This window comes from Mustela nigripes, chromosome 1 (assembly GCF_022355385.1).
Source record: "Mustela nigripes isolate SB6536 chromosome 1, MUSNIG.SB6536, whole genome shotgun sequence".
In the NCBI taxonomy this organism is placed as follows: Eukaryota; Metazoa; Chordata; class Mammalia; order Carnivora; family Mustelidae; genus Mustela; species Mustela nigripes.
Window position 1 is genome coordinate 104,655,728 of NC_081557.1, and position 22,727 is coordinate 104,678,454.

General features: G+C 47.8%; 1 protein-coding gene across 3 annotated transcripts in view; it reads left to right on the forward strand.

The window, feature by feature from the left end:
- Positions 1–22,727, forward strand: part of MMP20 (matrix metallopeptidase 20) — a 43,032-nt gene that overhangs the window by 10,189 nt on the left and 10,116 nt on the right. For all 3 annotated transcript variants that reach the window (XM_059371099.1, XM_059371092.1, XM_059371085.1), the window contains 2 exons: positions 9,184–9,320; positions 10,276–10,432. In XM_059371099.1, coding sequence (XP_059227082.1) covers positions 9,184–9,320; positions 10,276–10,432 — 294 coding nt within the window. The remainder of the gene's footprint in view (positions 1–9,183; positions 9,321–10,275; positions 10,433–22,727) is intronic.

Consider the following 22,727-nt stretch of genomic DNA (forward strand, 5'->3'; position numbering starts at 1 on the left):
CCAGAAGATCCCCAGGAGCCCCTTCTTTGGGGTTTTTATGAAGGCTTCGTCACAGAGGCATGACGGATTAAATCACTGGCCTTCGGCATCTGATCCAACCTCCATCCCTCTTCCCTCCCTGAAGGGGGAGAGGTGGGTGTTGGGACCAACTCTCTAATTACCTGGTTGTGCCCTGGGGTAACCAGCACCCCCTCCCCCACTAGGTACTTTCCGAAAGTGACCTTGTTAACGTAACAATGAATACCTTGATTCTCTCATCACCGGAAATTCCCAAGCTTTTAGCGGGCTCTGTGCCGGAAACCAGGAGGAAGACCAAATATGTATTTCCTATTACAAATCCCAATATCACAGATATATTGACAGTTTTGATAATGAAGCCAGTGGAGTAGAAGTCCGTAAGAAAAGGCCTACCTGTGAAGCTGGTCTTCCAGTAATGAGGTTGTAGGAAAGGTCAAGCTTTAAGCCGCCTGGTTTTCGGATGTCTTGTCCATCATTTCAATGATCAACAACAGACCCAGCACATGAATAACACAGATTTAAAACACGCCTGTGAGCGGAAGTGAGGGATACGGGGTGCAGTGGTTAGTATCATCAGTAACCGTTGTTAGGACCAACCAGCTCACGGGAAAAAGGCGACAATCTTTCCAAAGTCATTTTGGAGGAGAGTGCAGATTGCCGTAACCAGCCTGGTCCAGCAGCTAGACTGAGTGTTGTTGGACGAGTATTTTTTCCTGTCGCTGGGTAGAAGGGACTTAATAGAAAGACACCTGCTACAACTATTGTATTTGAATGAAGGAAAGCAGAGACTGACCTTGGGTCTTTGGTGACAAAGGGAGGTCACGGGTGAAAGCCAAGTTGGACAGGTTTCCCAGCTGCAGTGAGACAAATACACTTAGTGGAATGAGATCATGGTCAAGGTCACATGTGCGGATTTGTTAGAGACCTCATGCATTTACATTAGATCACCCCTTTTCTCTGGGCCCCCTGGCTCTCAGGGAGCAGGGGGCTGTCCCCATGGCTGATTGCTGGGATCACTTCTTTTCTTGGAGGAAAAGGCACACCAGCACTCATCCCCATTCCTCCCTCGACCAGGGACAGAATTCGCTCACACCAGAACAGACAGATGTAGGTCAAGAACAGCATGACTGAATAATTTTTACTCCTTTTTCTTCATTGGAAGAGTGGTCATGGAGCCCATATGAGGGCCCAGCCCCACGGTAGTGGCTGGAGATACAAAGGAGAAACACTCACCTTGCCTTTGCACACCTCAGTTACCTAAGGGAGTAAGACGTTCAAACACTCTGCCATCATCCTGTGTGCTCACACAGCCTCTCTGTGCATGAGGGAAGAGAGAGCAAGCTCTCGGGGCTCTCTTCTTAGAAGGATGCTCATCACATGAGACCAGAGATCCACGGCCAGGGTCTCTTCTAACCCTGGTTACACCCCACTGGTCCCACCTGCGTGTCCCCCTCCCGTCCCTCCGGGGTGTACGGCTTCAGCGTACGAACTGGGTGAGGACACAGGCTTTTAGCCCATAATAGAGTCATCACATTTTTCAACACGTATTTCCTTCCAGATTTTTCTCCTGTGTAGACAGACATAGTCTAAGTCCAGGACGGGACAAGGGATGTCCACAAAAAATGGGATTTTACAAGATGCGCTGATTTATAAACTCTCTTTGCTCAGCAATAGCTCATTTTTCCATGCCGGTGAGTTTTATTTGTCATTCATTATACAAATGCATATATTCTGCCATAAGTAGATACATCGTCACGTATTCAACCAGTCCCATACTTTGGAGCATCTGCTTGAACTTGAACTCAATCTTAACAGTGGCCTGGCGTCTGCTTTTCCGGAACGGACTAGAGCAGAGCCCAGAACCCAGGTTTCAGCATCAGGCTCAGGAGGTTTAATTTCACCCGTGCTTCCTACTGAGCAGGGGCCCCCGAGTGGACGCTGGGCCGAGCACACAGCGAGGGCTCGGTGAGCAGCAGAGCTGTGTTGAGGGCTGAGAACCGGACAGTCCCAATGGCAGGTTATGGTTTAGAAACTGCTTGAAGTGTTTCTTACCATTTGTTTTTAAGGATTTTTATGGAGTCTTACTAATTATTGTTGTCCTTTCTATTATTACCAAAACATGAAGCAGAGCAGAGTCGGTAGGCACTGACCGGCCACGACGGGCAAGGCGCAGAGCAGGGGGCACGATGCAAGGAGTGGGGCTGTCACCAGTCCCGTGGCCCAGGCCAGCCCGGGAGCGCACCTTCCCTGAGAAGACACCAGTGCCGCCGCAAAGCACAGAGCTTACTCGTGGTGGAAGAGACCCAGAGGAGAACGGGAAGTCAAAGATGTGACGCCCCATGAACAACGATATCTGTTTTCTTTATAAAAGGAAAAAAATGTTAAAAAAAAAAACAAACCCTATTATCCAAGTCTGAGCAATGGCCAACGTCATGGAGGGTGAAAGCAGGAACGGAGCCACAGGGACAGGAGACGCAGACGGAGAGTCGGGAGGGAGGGAGGGACACGGCGACGTGAGTGTGTTCAGGCTGCACCTTCTCGTGTGGCCCGGCCGTAGCGGCGGGCAGGAGGCAGGGAGTCAGGGGAGCCCCCCTTTGAGTCCCGGGTCCGCCACCCACTCCCCACAGGCCCACGAGCCCCTCTTCCTCTTCTCTGCACTGAGGGGCTCCAATGTCCCCGGGCTTCCCTGGGAGCATGTGGTTATCACACCCTCACGAGGACTCCGTGGGGCAGGATTTCCTGCTCCCTCTGCACAAGGACACGCTCCAGAGCTCTCATCTCCTACGGCGGACACTGAAAATTCCCAAAGTGTTTGCGGAGTCTGGCTGGAGAACAAAGCTTTCTTTCAAGCCACAGTGACAGAGCAACCCGCAGACGGCTGTGGGAGCTTTGGGGTCCGGCCCGGAGTTCCCGGCAGCAGCCTGTGGGGGAGACATTCCCAGGTGTGGGCGTCATCTCCGCAGGGTGTTTCCATAGCAGGATGGGGTGCGGCACCTCTCCGGGTCCCCGTGAGACCACAGCTGCTGTCTGCTGCCCGGAAGGGCACATGGATGTGTTCCAGGCTTGTGTTTGAGGACAAATGGGCATCGCTACGCCAGGTTGAAAATGGCAGGTATCTACTGATGACAGGGACCTGGATCTGTGGGTTGAAGGCACAGACGTTCATTCTTTCCAGCAGACGGAAGATAGCACGGCCGCCCCACACTCCTCAGGCCCTTAGGGAAGATGGGAAGCACATAGCCCCCTCTCAGATGCTCGTGGGTTTTACCCAGTTGAATTTTACCCACAAAATCAAGAACATCACCGTCAGCAGTAGACTCCGAGGTGTAACAGCATTTTGCACATGGAATAAGCATACACAGCCTTATGGGTCCAGAGCCGATCCCATCACTCACACAGAAGAGCTCGCCCGCCCTGGGACGCCCAAGACAAGAGGTACATCTCGACTTGAAAGAACTCAGGCCTCTGGTAGCATTTGAGTTTGTGGGGAAAGCAAGGGACGGCCAGTCCTGTGCTCCAGACCCTCTCCTGCCGGTCAGGTGAATAGCCACAAGGAAGGAGAAGAACGTTCTTAGAGCGTGGAGGTATCTCGAACCTGTTGGCTAGGCTGGCCCCGTTCTGTTTTCTTCTCAGAATATCTGTCAGCCGCTCCCGGGCCCGTCTTGGAGCCGCTCCGTACCTCCGATCAGCAGGTGGAGGAAAGCATCCACCAGGCTCCGTGGGTGGGAATGGAGGACGAGGCCGGAGAGGGTCCTGGGGAGTTGCCGGCAGGACGTGGAAGATTTAGTGCCGGAGACAGTGAGAGGAAGAGTCATGGCAGCAGACGAGAACGTCGAGGAGGTTTGCCGGACACAGACGGGAAATCTCAGGCTTAGACACGCGGCATTCAAGCCGAGGACAATTCTAGCAGGTTCTGTGGAAGCCGCCGGTACTTGGGGGGATGCTCACGGCTGGAGGCTTCACGGGCTATGGAACCCAGGGAAAGATCTGGAAATGGGCTCTCATAGTAATAACCGACGTTTCGCAATCACCCACGGCGTGCTGTGTGCTGTGCTCAGCGTTCTCCTTTAATCCAGCGCTACTTGCCCCACTGCAGTTTTAACCCCCTTGACATCAGAGACAGAGTCCCCCAGTGGAGCCCCACACAAGTCAAGGAAGAAAGGATTTTCTTCCAAAGTGATCAGTAGTGCAGGGCACCTGGGTGGCTCAATCGATGGGCGAGCGTCTCCTCATTTTGGCTCAGGTCGTGATCTCAGCGTTGTGGGATCGAGCCCTGAGTCGGGCTCCAGGCTCCATGTGGAGAACCTTGAGGTTCTCCGTCTCCCTCTGCCCCTCCCCCTGCTCATGCCCCCTCTCTCTCTCTCTCTCTAAGAAATAGATGAATCTTCAACATGATCCATAGGGAAAGGGACGCCGGGACCCTCAGACCGAGGCCTGAAGCAAAGGGACAGCCCGGCCAGGATGATTTCGTGTGTCCTTCCAGAGGAGTCGTGAGGAGGGGGTCCAGGGCCTGGGGAGTGAAACAGCCAGATAGCAGAAGGAGGGAGCGGGTGGAAATGGTGACGCAGACCGCTGACCTGGCAGTCGTGTTAGTAACAGCGAGGTCCGCAAAGACCACAGCTGGCGCGGGCAGCCGTGTCTGGGAGGAGTTTCCAAGCCTAGAAACTACCCAGACCTGTTGGGAGACAGGAGTAGGAGCTGGTGGAGAAGCAGAAATGCGGGCGATGTGCGGCAGGAGGGACAGGACATCAGCCCCTCCTTCTCCCGGACAGGACTTTTCGGAACCTGGCGTTCTGCAGGGTCCACGAGTTTGAGCAGAGCCCGCACAACTGAGGGGGGTGTCATGCTCCTTCAGTCTCCCGGGGTCGTGTCTCTCTTCTGGTTGTGAGACTGCGCCGTGAAGTCAGCAAGCAGCACGGTGCTTACTTAGCCTGAGTCCAGGTTATGTATAAGAACTCAGACCAAGAGGCAGGAGGCATGTCACCATCCCTGATCTGCTGTCACCTCCTCTGGACTCCCTGGCTGGGGCTGAGGCCCTTTCCAGGTCACAGCTTGCCGGCCTGGGCACCCACAGGCTCCTCCCGTGGGATAAACAATGTGGCACATGAGGCTCTGACGACTTTTAAGCACCGTCTACACATGGGTCTTTGATTCTATAAGCCATGTTCTTCCGGGGCTCAGTGAGGTGAACGGTACATGCTTGATTTCTCAGCCTCCAAAGCCTTCTGATGTCGCAGACCTGGTGAGTGGAGCCCCAGGACGAGACTGTTTCAGCCAAGGATGTGAGTGTGCTTCAGAGTTTCTAGTGATGAGAACTTCATGTCAGCGGAGGAAATTCAGAAAGAAACTTTGTTTCGCTGATAAACTCTAAGATGTATCCATCACCAATCAATACATCTGGAGAGGGAAAACGTGTGTTTCTACAGTGTCTACCAGTTATTGTTGAGAGGACTGAGTGCTTACAAGACAGCCCCGAGGACTGAGCGCTTACAAGACAGCCTCAGGTACGTTGTCACAATTCACCCTTTGAAGGATTGGCACCTGTGTTATTAGAATTCTCACTTTTATGTGACAGAAGGAAACTGAGTCTGAAAAATTGAGTGACTCACACAAGGTCACACACCCAATGATAAAACCAGGTTTCAAGCTCTCAGTGGGAAAGAAGCAGCAATTCCACTGCAAACATCAAAAGCAGAAAGAGATCCTTCCTCCCCCTGAAATGAGTCAAGGAGAGTCAAGAGTTGAAGACAATGAATGAGGAAGGGCCCCACTCAGCTCCTGCTGAATCAATCCCCCGACGGTCCAGCAACGAGGAGGTGACAGGCTCCTTACCCAAGTCGGGGTGAAGCTGGTCGGGTCCCACACAGGAAGAACAGAAGTTCGGCAACTGAGGGTCACGTCCCCAGGTGTGCCAGGTGCCCCGTAAGCCAGAGGACAGAAAGACGGATCATCAGGACCCTGCCCCCGGTGAAGGCTACCAGCGAGCCCATCTCCCAAGTTGAATTAGCTGCTGTTCTTTGAGAAAAGGGACTGAAAATCGCAGAGGCTGTGAATATCAGTGATCTCATGAGTTCCTCTCACTCCCTGGCACCCATTCACTCAGCCAACAAGTATTTATTGAGCTCTGACTGTGTACCAGGCACAGCATTGGCTCCTGCAAGCCCGAGATAAACCACACCGCTAAACATACCATCCGTGGGCGTCTACTGTCAATGCGCACCATTGTTCCGTCCTTCTTATCAAGATCAGTGACAGACCGCTGACAAAGTGTCGCCTGTTTCCGTGACCAGTTCGCCCACACCCTGTAGCTGCTCCTTCCCACGAGCTCACAGATCAGTTCTCCTTTCATTTATGTTTCAAATCCACATGCAGACACATGAAGAGAGTCTTGCTCTCCTCAGGGTTCGAGTCCATCGTAACCCATTTATGTTTGTCATCTCCGCTTCGAGGCTGTGCATCCCGTGTGCCACTACCCACTGTTGGTGCCGAAAGGTTCAGGATCACAGTTTCTTCTGGAATTTGTGCAACTTTTCCTAAGTGATGGATAGTAACTATCTCTACCTTACATGCTCAGCTTGTGCATCTTAATACGTCGTTCGGCTGTCTAAGCCCGGGCTCCTTGCCTTCGGCTCTGCGGGCACTTTGAGGCCGAGCAGTCCTTGCCGGGTGCAGGGTGTGCTACGGACCTTCCCTGGCCCACCTCCTGCTGGAGCCAGCAGCCCTGACCTCCCCCAGTGGTGACACACGCAACTGTCAGCAAACACGGCCCAGGGTCTCCAGGTGCTCAAAATCGCCCTTGGTTGAGCGTGACCAGTCCACTTCCCCTGAGTCCCCACGATTCCTGCCGTGACAGTCAGGGCTGATCTGGAAAGAACTTTTACATTCTACCACGTGAGAGAAGTCCCCAAAGCACCCTGTGGGTCTGCAGGAGCTCCACATTCCACAACCTCTCCTCCTGAGTCACTCGGGGCAGCCGAGCCCAAACGTCCCAGGAAAGATAGGGTTTCCAGGTGCCTAGCGCTGCTGCCCATTTTTAAAGGAAAAATGAGAGCAACTGTTTCCCCGCATCAGGAGCCTGAGGAGGAAGCACCCGGGAGTCCACACGCTCCTCAGAGACGTGATGCGGAGAGATCCTCCCCTGCCCGCCACCCCCTCCTTGTCCCCACCACGGCAGAACCCCGAAATGCACCTCAGTGCCTGGGTCAGCAGCCAGCATGGAGACGTGACCAGAGTCAGCATTTCAGAACCAAGTACCGAGTTCAGTGAAAAGCCCTCATTTTATGGATTTCTCCTCAGGTTCCCAATCACTGCGTCATTATCAAGAATCAGATGACAGGCTATGGACACGATGCATTTATCTGTTGTCGTGACCCAAATCTGCGGGACTCCCCAAACCCGTGCTCTCATGGTGGTGGCAGAGAGGAAGGAGAAGGGGAAGGCGGTTGCTCGCACCTTCAGGAAAGCCTAGATCTGACTGGACAGGGGTCCAGTTAAGAACACAGGAAAGCAGAGATCTCAAGGCTGGGAAGGAGCCAGGAGGTCAGATGGGTGGAGAGGAATATCCGGACAGCTGCTCTGTCTGCCCCGAGCAACAGGGGACCCCTGGGCCCGTGAGTCCACCTGAGCCCTGGTGTGTCACCTGTTAATACCCGTGTTAGAACAGGCAGTGACCTGTAGGGCATGGGGCGAGCCAGCGCACCTGCCACGGCCACCCCGTGATGGGTCATGTTAGCGGGTGGGTGAGGCCTAGGCAAATCATAATGTTTAGAACGGACAATGTCTAGCTCTAGGGACCTTTATGGTTTAGGATCACTTTCCTGCGCCTTCTCTCCTTGGATCCTCAGAACGACTTCAGGAGACACGGCAAGTACTGTTTGCATCTGTGAGATGGCAAGACTGAGCTCGGAGATGCCGGTCAGAGCTAGAACACAAGACGACATCTCCGGAAGCACGACGTGCTTGTCCTTCTGCATCCGATGCCACGTGGGAAACGAAGCCATGTCTCTCTCAGTGAAGCTCTTTTAAGTTCACTGTCCGCTTACACTGCCTCACCCGGGACCCCTTCACCAGAGCCCTGAATGCGGCGGACTTTCCCTCCTGTGGGGTATGCTCTGTGTCCGCCTCCTAAACTTGACTGTGTCGGACGAGTCCTAACCGTCTGATTATGATCCAAACAGCCTAATCACGTACCTGTCTGTGCTCCTGGGCGCTCCGCTCCCTGAGGCAGGACCCGGGTCTACTTCAATGTCCCGTCTTTGATGTCTACCACCATCCCGGCTGACAGGCGCACTGTAAATATTTGTTAAATTAACTGAACTGGAAAACTCAGCGGTAGATCAGGAGTTCCTACACGAACTACCCAGAAAATTAAATGTCAAAATTTACTACAGTTTCCCTGCCCACAAATAATTTTATGTATAGATTCTACTTTCTACAGAGTCAAGTAAACTCATATTTTATAAAAATGAGTTTCCCCTCCACAATTCAAAAAGGACCCCATTTATAGTGAGTGTTTCAGCCCAATACCCTCGAGGTAGCGCCGCAGATTGATGGGAATAGTTTTGGATGCATGGATGGATGAGTTGCCAAAACTGGAGTTGACTGGTGGGGACCAGATTTTCTGTTAGCTAGCCTTTGATTTCAGGAAGAGAAGCACTTTCAAGAGCTAAGTATTCAGTAGATAACTTTCAATATAACTAATGATTGTGAGTGCTCTTGCTGGCTTTATTGGGATTAATTCGCACTCCCAACCACAAAGGTTTGGTTTAATTGTACTATTCAAAACATTCACAAGGATTATATTTTATCATTATGAGATTTTAGTTTTTAAAAGAGTAGAAAGGAAAAGGACATTTATATCAAGGGATACCTGGAGTGGGAAGGGGCACAGGTGAAATGTGTGAATTACCGGGTCTTCTCCGTGCTCCATCCTTCCGTGCCGGGCACGTCCTTAAGTATATGAAGGAAAGGGGATTCCAAGGAGGCTCGAAGAATGAAAAGGGAAAAGCACTATTTAATAAGGTCAAAAACCTATTCTCTCCTTATGAAAACAAGTTAGGGGCATGAGGCATTGAGGAAAGGCCCTTGCACTGTGGTTTGTAGACAACGGGTCCACGTCCGGTTCAAGATCTAAATCAGCCATTGGTCTTGTGGGTTGCCCAACAGGATCTTCTGGCGTCGGCAAGTTCACGTGATGGCGGGGATCCGGCCCAGCACCATTACCAGCTCCTTCCCTCAGCTTATGTCCAACGTGGACGCAGCTTACGAAGTGGCCGACAGGGGCACTGCTTACTTCTTCAAAGGTACCTTATAGATCCGTGAGGGACAGGAACGGCCGGGGATGTGGGGAGCCTCTAGTGCTGGTAGCATTTGGTCAGGGATGGTGGAGATGCGCTGGTCACTCCTCGCCTTAGCCGTGAAATGCCGCTCTGTTGTCTATAGCAGTGGCAGGAGGGACAATGACTGTCACAATGTTCTCAGAGCCAATGCTCTACCTTAGAGAGACACTGTGCAAAGTGCCAGTGCCCAGGGGGCAACAGACTTTGTCCTCACCCCTCAGGGTGACATGGTGTAGCCCACTGAGAGCCTCTAGTCAGCAAATCCAACATGGCACCCCCGTTAGGAGAACGATGCCCCTGCGGCCATGTCCTACTCACAAGTGGGACCCTAACCCGTGACTCTGGGAGGTGGGCCCGGTGTCGTCAGTCTCTGGCCCCAGCCCCTTACCGTCAGAGCAACTCTGGGGAATTACCTAACTGCTCGGAGCCTTCATTTCTTCCTGGGCTGAGAAGGGATTATAGTAATAGCAAGCTCAGAGATGTGACAGTGGCTGGCCAATGGCGGTTACCCAGTAGGTGGCCCCTGTCAAGTTTAGCTTCTTTTTCTGGAAGCTGGGGGAGGAAGCTACAAGGCCGGTGCTGGCTGACGACCCACAGCATTTGTCTCTCACAGGCCCCTTCTCTCCCGTGCATCTGTACGAGACTGAGATGAGGTTACACACATGAAAAGTATCTTGAAAAAATTAATGTGTGAGATTTAAGACACAATCGTATCAAAATTACTGTTTTGCTAGGACATCACTAAGAGATGCTTGCCTCCAGAGTAGTTTGAACTCAATCCAAGCTTGTATATTGGCTTATAACCATGGCAACCATCCCATAAACTATTCCCATGTGGGACCCTGTGTAGAAATCCTCAGGAGTGAAGTACATTGCCAAGTGGTACTGAGTGTTTGTGAACTTTACTTTCTGTCTTTAGGCCCCCACTACTGGATAACGAGAGGCTTCCAGATGCAGGGTCCTCCTCGAACTATTTATGATTTTGGCTTCCCGAGGTATGTGCAGCGGATAGATGCCGCCGTGTACCTCAAGGACGTGCAGAAGACCCTTTTCTTTGTGGGAGATGAATACTACAGGTATGGCTTTTCTCCTTTTGATTGTCCAGATGTATTCAATGGGAAGAAAAAGTCCTTTTGCAGAAAAGAATGCAAAGTGCCTTGGCAGTAGGCCCATTGACTCCTCTGGGCCCCAAGGCTGCCGTGGACAGTCTCTAAGATAGGAAACCAGCCAAGTAAGCAAAGCATTCATTCACGAGTCCTACTGTTAGTTCTCTAGCACATGAATAGACTTACCCTTCACGCATCTACTAACGGGACCGCCAGTGGCGTACACGAGTAGACAGAGCATCCCCAAATACATTGCCAGCCACAGTGAATGCCGCAGCGGGGGGTGGAACTGATTCCCTGTTATGTGGGTACCAGTGCATCCAGAACACTCTGTGGTTCTGTGCAACATGGAGGTGGTTATGACTGTGGGGCTCTTTGAAGGAAAAGTCTTTTCCTGCTGCAAGGAAAAGCCCCTATTGCTGAGTCCTTTTATCCGACCTGGAACATGTGCTCTCTCCTCACCCAGAGTTGTCCTGCCCGTCTTGCAGATCTCAGGAAGCGGCTGTCAACCAGCCGCTGTGCACAGGGTCACCCTCATGCCCCCCACTGGGTTTCTAGCATTAACTGACTCCTGTGAAGGGTGAGCAGCCCCAGTGTCTGCACCGCCCCCACCCAAGTCTCACGTCCCCGGGCTTGCTCACCTGAACCTCAGCAGGGAGAAGTAAAAGCAACACATTCTAAGCAGTTGACCATGCCAAATAGTTTACTTTTCCCCAGATTTTATGTATGTGTTTATTTGTTTGAAAGAGAGAGCACAGAGGGAGAGGGAGAAACAGGCTCCCCACTGAGGGAGCCCGATGCAGGGCTTGATCCCAGGACCCTGAGATCATGACCTGAGCCGAAGGCAGAGACTTAACCCTCTGAGCCACCCAGACGCCCCAATTTTTAACTTCTTGAGGAATCTTCATACTATTTTCCACAGTAGCTGCACCATTTTCCATTCCCACCAACAGTGTAAGAGGATTCCCCTTTCTCCACATCCTCTCCATCACGTGTTGTTAGTTTTAGCCATTCTGAGAGCTGTGAGTTGGTATCTCATCATGGTTTTGATTTGCATTTCCCTGATGATGAGTGATAATGAGCATCTTTTCATGTGTCTATTAGACATCTGGATGTCTTTTCTGGAAAAATGTCTATTCATGTTTTCTTCCCATTTTTTCATTGGATTATTCATTTTTCAGGTATTGAGTTTAATAAGTTCTTTATATATTTTGGATAGTAATCCTTAGTATTTGCAAATACCTTCTCCCATTCCATAGGTTACCTTTTAGTTTTATTGATTGTTTCCTTCTCTGTGCAGAAGCTTTTAATTTTGATGGTGTCCCAATAGTTTATTTTTGCTTTAATTTCCTTTTTCTCAGAAGACATGTCTAGTAAGAAGTTGCCACCTCTGATGTCAAAAAGGTTACTGTCTACATTCTCCACTAGGATGTTGATGGATTCCTGTCTCACATTTAGGTTTTTCATCCATTGTGTATTTATTCTTGTGTGTGGTGTAAGGAAATGGTCCAGTTTCATTCTTTTGCACATGGCTGTCCCGTGTTCCCAGCACCATCTGTTGAAGAGACAGGCTTTTTCCCATTGGAAATTCTTTCCTGCTTTGTCAAAGACTAGTTGATACAGAGTTGTGGGTTCGTTTCTGGGTTCTCTGTTCTATTCTACTCATCTGTGTCTATTTTTGTGCCAATACCATACTGTCTTCGTTACTAGGGCTTTGTAATACAACTTGAAGTCCTGAACTATGACATCTCCAGCTTTCCTTTTTTCCTTATTCTTCTTCTTCAAGGTTGCTTTGGCTATTCGAGGTCTTTTTTGCTTCCATACACACTTCAGGATTGTTCATTCTAGCTCTGTTAAAAAAAAAAAAGCTGTCAGTATTTGGATAGGGATTGCATTGATGTAGATTGCTTTCAGTTGTGTAGATATTTTAACAATATTTGCTCTTCTAATCCATGAGCATGGAGTGTCTTTTCATTTCCTTGTGTCATCTTCAAGTTCTTTCATTGGTGTTTCATGGTTTTCAGAGCACAGGGCTTTCAACTTCTTGGTTACTTAGATTCCGACGTGTCTTACTGGTTTTGGTGCTATTGAAAATGAGATGTATAGAAATGCAACAGATTTCTGTACACCGATTTTGCATTCTGCGACTTTATTGAATTCATTAGTTCTAGCACTTGGTGGAGTCTTCTGGGTTTTATATATATTATCATATTATCTACAAATAGTGACAGTTTGACTTCTTCATCACAAATCTGGATGAATTTTATTTTTTGTTGTTGTTGTCTAATTGCCAAGGCTAAGACTTCCAGTGCTATGTTACACACAGTGGTGAGGGGCACCTGGGTGTCTCAGTGAGTTAAACATCCAACTCTTGATTTTTGGCTCAGGTCATGATCTCAGAATCATGAGGTTGATCCCCACACTGGGCTCCCTGCTCAACAGGGGGTCTTCTCAAGATCGTCTCCCCCTCTCCATCTTCCCTCTCCTCTAAAATAAATAAATAATATCTTTAATAATAATAATAAATAACAGCAGTAAGAGTGAACATCCCTGTCTTGTTTCTGACTATAGGAAAAAGCTCTCTGTTTTTCCCTCTTGAGGATGCTATTAGCTGTGGGTTCTTCATATGTGGGCTTTAGGATTTTGACGTATGGTTCCTTCTATCCCTAATTTGTTGAGGATTTCCTCATAAATGGATCTTGTACTTTGAAAAATGCAAATTTTAAGAGGATCATATAGTTCTTTCTTTTATTTTTTAAAAGATTTTATTTATTTATTTGACAGAGATCACAAGTAGGCATAGAGGCAGGCGGAGAGAGGGGGAAGCAGGCTCCCTGCTGAACAGAGAGCCCGATGCGGGGCTCGATCCCAGGACCCTGGGATCATGACCTGAACCGAAGGTAGAGGTTTAACCCACTGAGCCCCCAGGGCCCCCCATCCTTTCTCTTATTAATAGAGTTTGCCGCACTGACTGGTTTGAGACTACCAAGCCATCTTTGCAGCCCAAGAACAAACCCCATGTGATGAATGGTTATTTTAATGTGCTGTTGGACTTGACTTGCTGGTATTTTATTGAGAATTTTGGCATCCTTGTTCACCAGGGATATTGACCATAGTTTTCTTTCCTGGTGGGATCTTTACCTGATTTGGTATTGGCAACACTGGCCTCATAGAATGAATTTGGAAGTTTTCCTTCCTTTTCTGCTTTTTAGAACAGTTTGAGAAGCAGAGGTATTAACTCTTCTTTGAAAGTTTCATAGAATGCCGCTGTGAAGCCATGTAGTCCTGGACTTCTGACTATTGGGGGATTTCTGATGACCGATTCTGTTTCTTAGCTGGCTATCCATCTGGTCAAGTTTCCTTTCTCCCTGTTTCAGTTTTGGTAATTTATGTGTTTCTCGGAGTTTATCCATTTCTTTCAGGCTATCCAGGGTGTTGGTGTGTTTTTGTTTTTGTTTTTTCATAATACTCTCTTAGAATTGTTTGTGTTTCTGTGGCACTGGATGTGATCTCTCCTTTCTCACTTGTGATTCTATTTATTTGTATTCTTTCTCTTTTCTTTTTGGTAAGTCTGTATAGAGATTTAGTAATTTTATTCATTTTTTCAAAGAACGAGCTCCTGGTTTCATGCATCTGTTCTATTGTTTTTTAGTGTCTCTATCATTTACTTCTGTTCTGATCTTTATTATCTCCCTCCTCCTGCTGGATTTAGACTTCTTGTTCTTCCTCCAGCTCCTTTAGGAGTAAGATTAGGTTGTTATTTGAGATTTTCTTGCTTCAGGAGGTAGGCCTGTATTGTTATACACTTTAATACTGTTTCGTCTTATGGTATATCTTAACTCTCTAATTCTCCCCTGGTGGTCCAGTAGTTGTCTTTTTCTCAGCTTCTTTATTCTCCATCATTTGGTCTTCCATATCACTAATTCTCTCTTCTGCCTCATTTATCCTAGCAGTAAGAGCCCCCATTTTTTTTTATTGCACCTCACTAATAGCTTTTTTAATTTCAGCTGGGTTAGATTTTAGTTCTTTTTCATGCAGGAAGGGATTCTCTAGTATCTTCTATGCTTTTTTCAAGCCCAGCTACTTTCTTTATAATCATCATTCTGAACTCTAGTTCTAACATCTTACTAATGTCCATATTGATTACATCCCTGGCAGTCAGTACTGCCTCTTGCTCTTTTTCTTTTCTTTTCTTTTTTCTTTTTTTTTGAGGTGAGGTTTCTGTTTTGTCATTTTGTCTGGTGAAGAATAGATGAATGAGAGAAAAAAAAAATGCTGAAACGGTAGCAACGACCCCAGAAAATTATACACTGAACAAATCAGAAGAGACCCCCCAACCAGGTGGGGGAAAGAAAGGGGAAAAAAAGAATATGATCAGTCTGGTGAATAGAGCAGAATTACACACTGGATTTGGGGTGTATTTTGGTCTGTTAGAAGAAACTGTGTCCCAATATTTTAAAGAAAGAAAAACGTGTGTGTGTGTGTGTGTGTGTGTGTGTGTATAATATACAAAAAATAATGTTAAATAAAATGATGGGATAGAATATGACTATAAAAATGAAAATTAAAAAAGATTTTTTAAGGTATTGATAAGATGTTGGTTAAAATAGGAAAGAGGAAAAATTTTAAAAGAAAGAAAATTTTAAAAATTTAACTTTGCAAGACTAAAGAAAACGGGGAAAGCCATGAATTCTGTGTGTTGCTTTCCCCTCCTCTGGATTTCCCTGGTTCTCGTTGACCAGTGAGCTTGGTCTTGGCTGGATGTTCTTGCTGATCTTCTGGGTCAGGGGCCTGTTGCTGAGATTCTCATATGTCTTTGCTGGAGGCGGAGGCGCAGTTGCTCTAGGCTAAGTAATCTGCGCAGGTTCACTCTCGGGAGCTTTTGTTCCCTGATCGCTTTCCGTACCGCTGTGGAGGACGGGAATGGAGATGGCGGCTTCCCAGTGTCCGGCCACATAGGAGCCGAGAGCTTGGGGCCCCGCTCCTCAGTGCGGCCTCACAAAAAAGCTGTCAATCCCTCCCGTCTCCCTGGTGTCTGGCCATGCTCGGAGCTCACCCGGCCTGTGACCGAGCGTTTCTGTCTCTGGCGCACGGCCCCGTTTGGAGTCTCCAAACCCAGCAGATTCCTGCTGCGCTGCTCCTCCTGGGGAAGGAAGGTGAGTCTCCCCGGATCTGCCACTTGTGGGGTCCCTGCTCAAAGAGCAGTTGTCTGACTGTGCCTCAGATCATGGTTTAAGGTAACCCCGAGCTGAGAGCCCCCCCGCGGCTCCGTCTCTGCAGCGGCTTCCCCGCTCCATCCCTGGCAGCTCTGCGGCACTCAGACACCCCCGGTCTTTCTGTGACCCCGCGGGTCCTGAGACCACACTGGCCCCGCGAGGGCTCACCCCTGCTCGGCCTCTGCAGCGCCGTCCCTCGGTGGAGCGGACTCTAAAAGTGCTGGTTTCGTGCTCCGCTGCCGCCGCTTGCCGGCGCCGGCCCCTCCCCCCACGGTCTATCTTCCGGTCGCTTCAGGTTCACGTCTCCGCGCGTCCCACCTGCCAGACGGTGGTCGATGTTCTGTTCCTAGCATTGCTGCTCTTCTCCTCTTCGCTCTGCTCGTGAGTCTGAAGGTGTTGGGATGGGGTGATACCTATCTAGCCGAACTCCTGGGATCCGATGTCATTTCAGTCTGCTGCTCCGCCGCCGTCTTGCTCCCTCCCCGCACATTCATTGTTCAGTTCTGTGTTCTTTAATCTCCATGTATCTGCAGTCTTCCCATTTTTTTTCTTGCGGTTGACTTCAAGTTTCATAGTCTTGTGGTCTGATAATATGCAGGTATGATCTCGGCCTTTCTGTACTTGTTGAGGCCGGATTTGTGACCCAGGATGTGATCTGTTCTGGAGAATGTCCCGTGTGCACTCGAGAAGAATGTATATTCCGTGGTTTTAGGATGCAACGTTCTGAATATGTCTGTGATGTCCACCTGGTCCAGTGTGTCATTCGAAGCCATTGTTTCCTTATTTTCTGCTGGTTGTTTCTGAGCTGTTCTCTGATCCTTTCTTATCTTTGTCACTTTCATGTTTTGCTGATTTCCTTAGTGATCTATTTGGGTTTCATCCTCTTTATTCTTCATGTTTATTGGTGACTTGTGATTTGTGGTTACCATTAGGTTTTCATATAATCCCTTTGGCATAAAGCAATCTGTATTAGGCGGATGGCCATCCAAGTTTGAACCCCTTCTTTTTTCCTCTCCTCTCCAGACTTTAGGTATGTTATTGTATTTTATATCCCTTCTTTGTGAGGTCCTGGGCTGACAGTTTAGAAAATATTCGTATTTACTGCTTTTGTATTTTCTGCCTTGATGTTGTCACTTTTGTCCCTCCTTTCTGCTCAAAGAGGCCCCTCTGATCTTTCTTGCTGGCTGGTTTAGTGGTCACAAACTCCTGCAGCTGTTGTCTGAGAAACTCTTCAACTCTCCTTCTGTTCTGAATCGTAGCTTTACTGGCATATCACCTGTTTTCAGTCACCATTTCTATGGCATGAAAGAAATTTATAAATAAGTACATGTGACCTTCCTCCACCTGACTAATAGCTTCTCCTGTCTGAGACTGAGAAGACCAAATAACAGATCTGACTTGTGAAGAGGAAAATGTATTTTCTAGGAATGAAGGACACATGTAGACCCTGCTGACCCCTGCCCACTGAGAGCTCTGGGAGCCTGGCTCAGAGCACCAAGGGGTGTCCTGACTTATTCCTTCCAGTCCAATGATTAAGCCACTACAGCAGTTATTTTTCCTCCAGAACTTCCTTTTCTGGATTCCTGATGGTAATTCATTTATTAAGCCCTAAAGTCTGCTGGGCAGATTCATCAAGTCTTTCTTTAAGATAAGCTGCCTGACACCTGACACCTGACACACAGGACGATAGGTACGGAGAAACCCAACTCCCAATACGGATTTTCAGAAAATGAGACTGAGATGCCCACAGAAGCATGTGTGTGGGTGTAAGGGTGTATGTGGGGGGGGTGTGGCATCCGGTTAGGATGAGTCAGTTCATGCCTGGAAGACTGCTCACTGCCCGACTCCCGCTGCGGGAATTATCCACTTTCCCATTGCTTCAGCTCTCTGTTCCTCGTTCCTCGCCGGGTCTTTGGACTCATGTACCAGCCACCACAAAGCACATGCCTCCAGCCAGGCAGCAGTGAGGTTAGCAACTAACAGAGGAGGCTGGACGAGAGGTTTTTAATTCTCTGTAAACACAATCTTGGAGAGGGACAGGGTCTCCAATTGTAACGAGGCCCGACTCCCGCCTGAGGGAATCACAATGCACCTTTCCAACTACGTGTCTGTGAGTGTCTATTCAGGAAAAGTCTTAATAATCTGGATAAAACAGATTGATTAAAAAGTTGGTCTAAGGGATTAACTCCAATATCAAAGACTCATTTTGTGTTGAGGGAAGGAAACCCCAGAAGGCTCTTTGAAAACTAACCTTCCAAGGCTCTTGAGAGCATTAAGTGAGTAACTCAGGCAGACGCAAGCACAGAGCCCCAGCACGTAGTAGGTGCTCAAGTACAGCAACTGTTCAGACGTTACAGGAGCCCAAGTGGTAACCAGGAGATACCTGCTTCAGAAGTTGAGATAATTAACAAATGGCCGCTTAAAGCTCAGGAGTTCTCTGACCACAATCCAGTCATAGAGCAGGTCAGAGGGAACTTCCTTTGGAGAGACTGAAGGCCCAACATTGCACTGAAACTCCTGCTTTTGGCAAAGCATAGACCATCCTTCCACCACGAAGGTCCTGTGTCGGACGTGCTGCAGCACACGGCTTATGCACTAAAGAATAAAGCAAACAGCCTTGACCTACAGCTTCCGAGGTCAGAAGAGCTGCTGTGAGCCACTCCACAAACAAACCTTCTCCCCCAGACTCCGCACCTGCGTTGAGCAAAGCCTCCCCTGCAGGACACCTCACTGTCTCTGGAAGCCCCATCTTGGTGAGAAGTCCTGTTCAGCGGCTCTTCAGAGACCCGGAAGGAACTGTGGCTGAAACACGTAAAGGACTGTTTTCCTCATCTACGTAACACGTCTGAAGTTTAACACACCTGGGGGGACACGGCGAGTCCACAGTCACCAGAGACCCGAGTTCCTTCTAACACCTTGCTCCGCTGTTAACATGGAGGTGCCCGTCTCGGGGTTGCCTAAGACTCCAGCAGCCCATGAAGTCTGGTCACTACGTCCTGTTCTAAAAAGGAAGAAGGAGGAAATTGGAGGAAAAGCCAAAGGGGACAGAAGTTCTGTCAGTAGAGCAGGAGGCCATATTCAAAAACACACAAGGCCAGAGCCACAGACCGAGTTCTAGACCAAGAACAGGGTGGGCCGCATGCTGGGATTTATTTCCGTTAGTCACTCCTCACGATCTTCTTTGGTCCCAACGCTAGGTCCGTCTGTGACACAAACGATGTGTCGAGGGAAGAGAAGTCTCCGGATAGGCTTGTTGTCAGGGAGAGCCTCCAAGAACTCCTGGGCGGAGCCGGTTTAGGGAATGACGGGCCATGAGAACACTACTGAAGAACTTCGCCCCCTGAGGATGGAGGGCTGGCTTGGGGCCAGGTGGGCTCAGGCTCTGGGAGTGAGGGCTCACATGTCCGTGCAATAGGAACTCACGGGGCGCAGCCACAGGGAACTACAAGGTGGAACCCAAAAGGGGGCGCTACCATGCCAGCGCCATCCCACGGCACTGATGTGCTGCTTAAACTTCAAGGAGAGCTCCTTCCCCACTCATCCCTTTGCTTTTACAGCTTCTTTCCCTCTTCTAGACAGGCCCAAATGACTCCGCCAGTTTTTCCTTCTTTACATGACTTCCATTACCTTTGGCTCATGTCTCCCTGTAGATATTCTCTCTTGCTTACCAGGAGCAGACCAGTGGCTACACCAGAGAGCTCCTGGGGTCTGGGGCTGCCGTCCACTCCATCGTCCTTGGAGGCAGTCAGTGTTCTCTGAATTTTGTGCAAAGTGACGTGCAAATCTACAGGCCCCGGCCCCTTTCTATCCCTAAGTCAATCTCTCTGTGCAGACAGACTGAGACATGATTGATACAAAGTAGGACACATTCTCTGCCTCCTGGATGCCCCGGGTATACTGAAAATTGAGTGGTTATTTGGGATTTTATAGTTAGTCACCATAGAGGAAAATAGGTGATAAGTAATAAAAATAAGAAAGATGGGTAGAGTTCAAAATCTTCTTTTTTAATCATAAATTTTTGAACTGCATTACCAAACTACCACTTTCAATCTATATATATTGGGCATGATTATACATCAGACTCTGTACTAGGACCTTAACACTCAGAGCACAGAGTTTGCCACCTGAGAGTGTGGACCCAAGTAACGGAGTACTCACCTCAGCCCTCCCAGCCATCATGGGGCAACCTGGATTGCCTTTCTGTTTGGGTTTAATAATCTTCAAGAGGGAGTTGGAAATAGCATCTGCTTCATCCATGGGAATGGATAAGGAAACTGTGAGATGCCACCACACAATGAACATTCACGTTGAGGGCTATCCATGTTCAGGAAGGCCTACAGTTGAGAGTACATACACAGGGAAATAATGAAGAGTGGTCCAAGTGTGACAGGTGCCCTGAGAGAAGACTGGATGGAGATCAGTGGGGCAAAACAAAGAGGAAATGGCCCATGCTAGTAAAGGCGTCTGGAAAGTACCCTCAGAGGAAGTGAGCACTGCCCTTCATCTTGAGAAGGGAGTTGGAGTTTCCCAGGGAGGAGGCAGGAGGTCAGCGTGGCTTCCAGGCAGAGACAGCAGTTGAAGCAAAGGCACTGGGGCATGAAATTGCCTGTGTATGTGGCGGAAACCTCAAGCAGTTCAGCATAATAGCCTTGTAGACTAGAATGAGAGATGTGGCCCAAGGAGAAGCAGGGTGTCAGTGATGGAGGGCCTATGCCTTTCCAGGGAGACCAGTGTGAATTTATAGAAACAGAGGGATATCTTTAAGTGTCCTAAATAAACGAGTAACCCAGGAAGTTTTGTATTATAAAACTACCCTTCCGGCAGCAGTGTGACCAGAGCAGAGGGGGACAAGATGGGAGTTGGTGAAACCAGGGAGGCCAGAAAGTCACAGGCAACACTTGCAAAGTGCTCCAGAGAAGAGCTCGCAACCAAAAATCCTACGTTCAGCTTCACTGTCTCCAAGATGGAGACCAAAGAAGACATTCCCAGAGAGACAGAAACTGAGAGAATCTGTTGCTGGCACACCTACCTTACAAGCAATGCTGGAGAAAGAGCTAGCTTCAGGAGGAGGGGAAGTGACCCTGGACAGTAGTATGAATCCACGTTAAAAAAAAAAAGAGAGAGCAGAAAATGTAACTGAAAGATAGTTTAAAGGTATATTTCCTCCCTTTCCTTCTCTTAATTGATTTTAAAAATAACTGCTTAAAACGGCATATATATGTATGTATGTATACATATTCATTTATTTATTAATTATATATATATAACTGTATTGTTAGGCCTATAACATTCAGAAACATAACCTATTTGTCAATAACAGCACAAAGCACCAGGTGTGGGGAAAATTGTACGGAGCTGAGGAAATTATATCAAATACTAACTCAAATTCACAGGAGAAACAAAAGAAAACAGACATGTTAACTAAGGAGGCTAATATATCAAAAACTATAAATATATACTTTCTCTCCTTTCTATCAGCTTCTTAAGAAGACATTAAATTGTATAAAATAGTAATTAGAGCAATGTCCACTGGGGGTTTGTGACATAAACTAATGTAAGATGTACAAAAACAAGACCATCGAAGGAAGGGACAAGGAACAGACTTTCTGGAGTGATGTTTGTGAGTCTACCTGGAATTAAGCTAGTAAAAATCTGAAGTAGTGTATGGTAAGTTAAATTATTTATGATAAGCTCCCTAGCAACCACTAAGGCAATAACTTTTTAAAATGTAGTAACAAAATCATGAAAGAAAGTAAAAGAGTACATTGGAAAATTTTCACTAATGCAAAAGAAAGCATTAAGGAGGGAAAAGGGAACCAAAAAGACATGACACATGTGGAAAACGAAAACTGAAGTGAATCCAGTTATATCATTATATCAATATAAATGTATATAAATCCAGTTATATCAATAATATTAAATGTGAATGGATTAAACAATATAATCAAATAACAGATATTATTAGATGGGATTAAAAAAACAAGACCCAACTCTATGCTATCGGTAGAAGACACATTTCATATGCAAAGATACAGATAGATTGAAAGTAAAAGGATGGAAAAAAATCTCTGTCATGTGAACAGAAACCATAAGAAAGCCAGAGTGGCTATGCTAATATCAGGCAAGACAGACTTTAAAATAAGAAGGGTTACTAGGGATTCAGAGGAACATTCTACAGTGATGAAAACTTCAGTCTACCAAGAAGGCAAAAACAACCCAACAACAGACCCCCAAAACACATGAAGCTGCTCCCCAAAAAACCCCGACAAAAATGAAGGGAGAAGACAACAACTGAATAATACTACTTAGGAATGTCAGTACCTCACCTTCAATAATGAATAGAACAAGTAGACAAGGAGATCTATAGGGAACAGGAGCCTCAGAAGCACGATAAGCCAACGAGGTCTAACAGGTGTCTGTAGAATACTTCACACAAAAGCAGAACACACGTTCTTCTCCAGGGCTTACGGAGCACTGCCCAGAAGAGGTGACATGCTAGGCCAATTTAAAACAACTGAAATCATACAAAATGCCCTTTCTGATCACAGTGAAACAAGCTACAAATCAATATCAGGGAAAACTGGAAAATTTACAAACATGTGGAAATGAACATACTCTAAAACAATCAATGTGCCAAAGAGGAAATCACAAGAGACATTAGAAAATACTTAAAGATTGGGACGCCTGGGTGACTCAGTTGGTTAAGCAGCTGCCTTTGGCTCAGGTCATGATCCCAGTGTCCTGGGATTGAGTCCCACATCGGGCTCCTTGCTCCGCAGGGAGCCTGCTTCTCCCTCTGACTCTGCCTGCCACTCTGCCTGTGCTCGCTCTTGCTCTCTCTCTCTCTCTCTGACAAATAAATAAATTTTAAAAAAAAATCTTAGAAAATACTTAAAGCTGAATGAAAACAGAGACCGGGTATTTGAGACCATATGCAGGCAATGAAAGCAGTACTCATGGGAAATTTCTGTCTCTAAATGCCCATTAAAAAAGGATCTCAAGTCAATAACCTAAATTTCCACCTTAGACACTGGGTTAAAAAAAAAAAG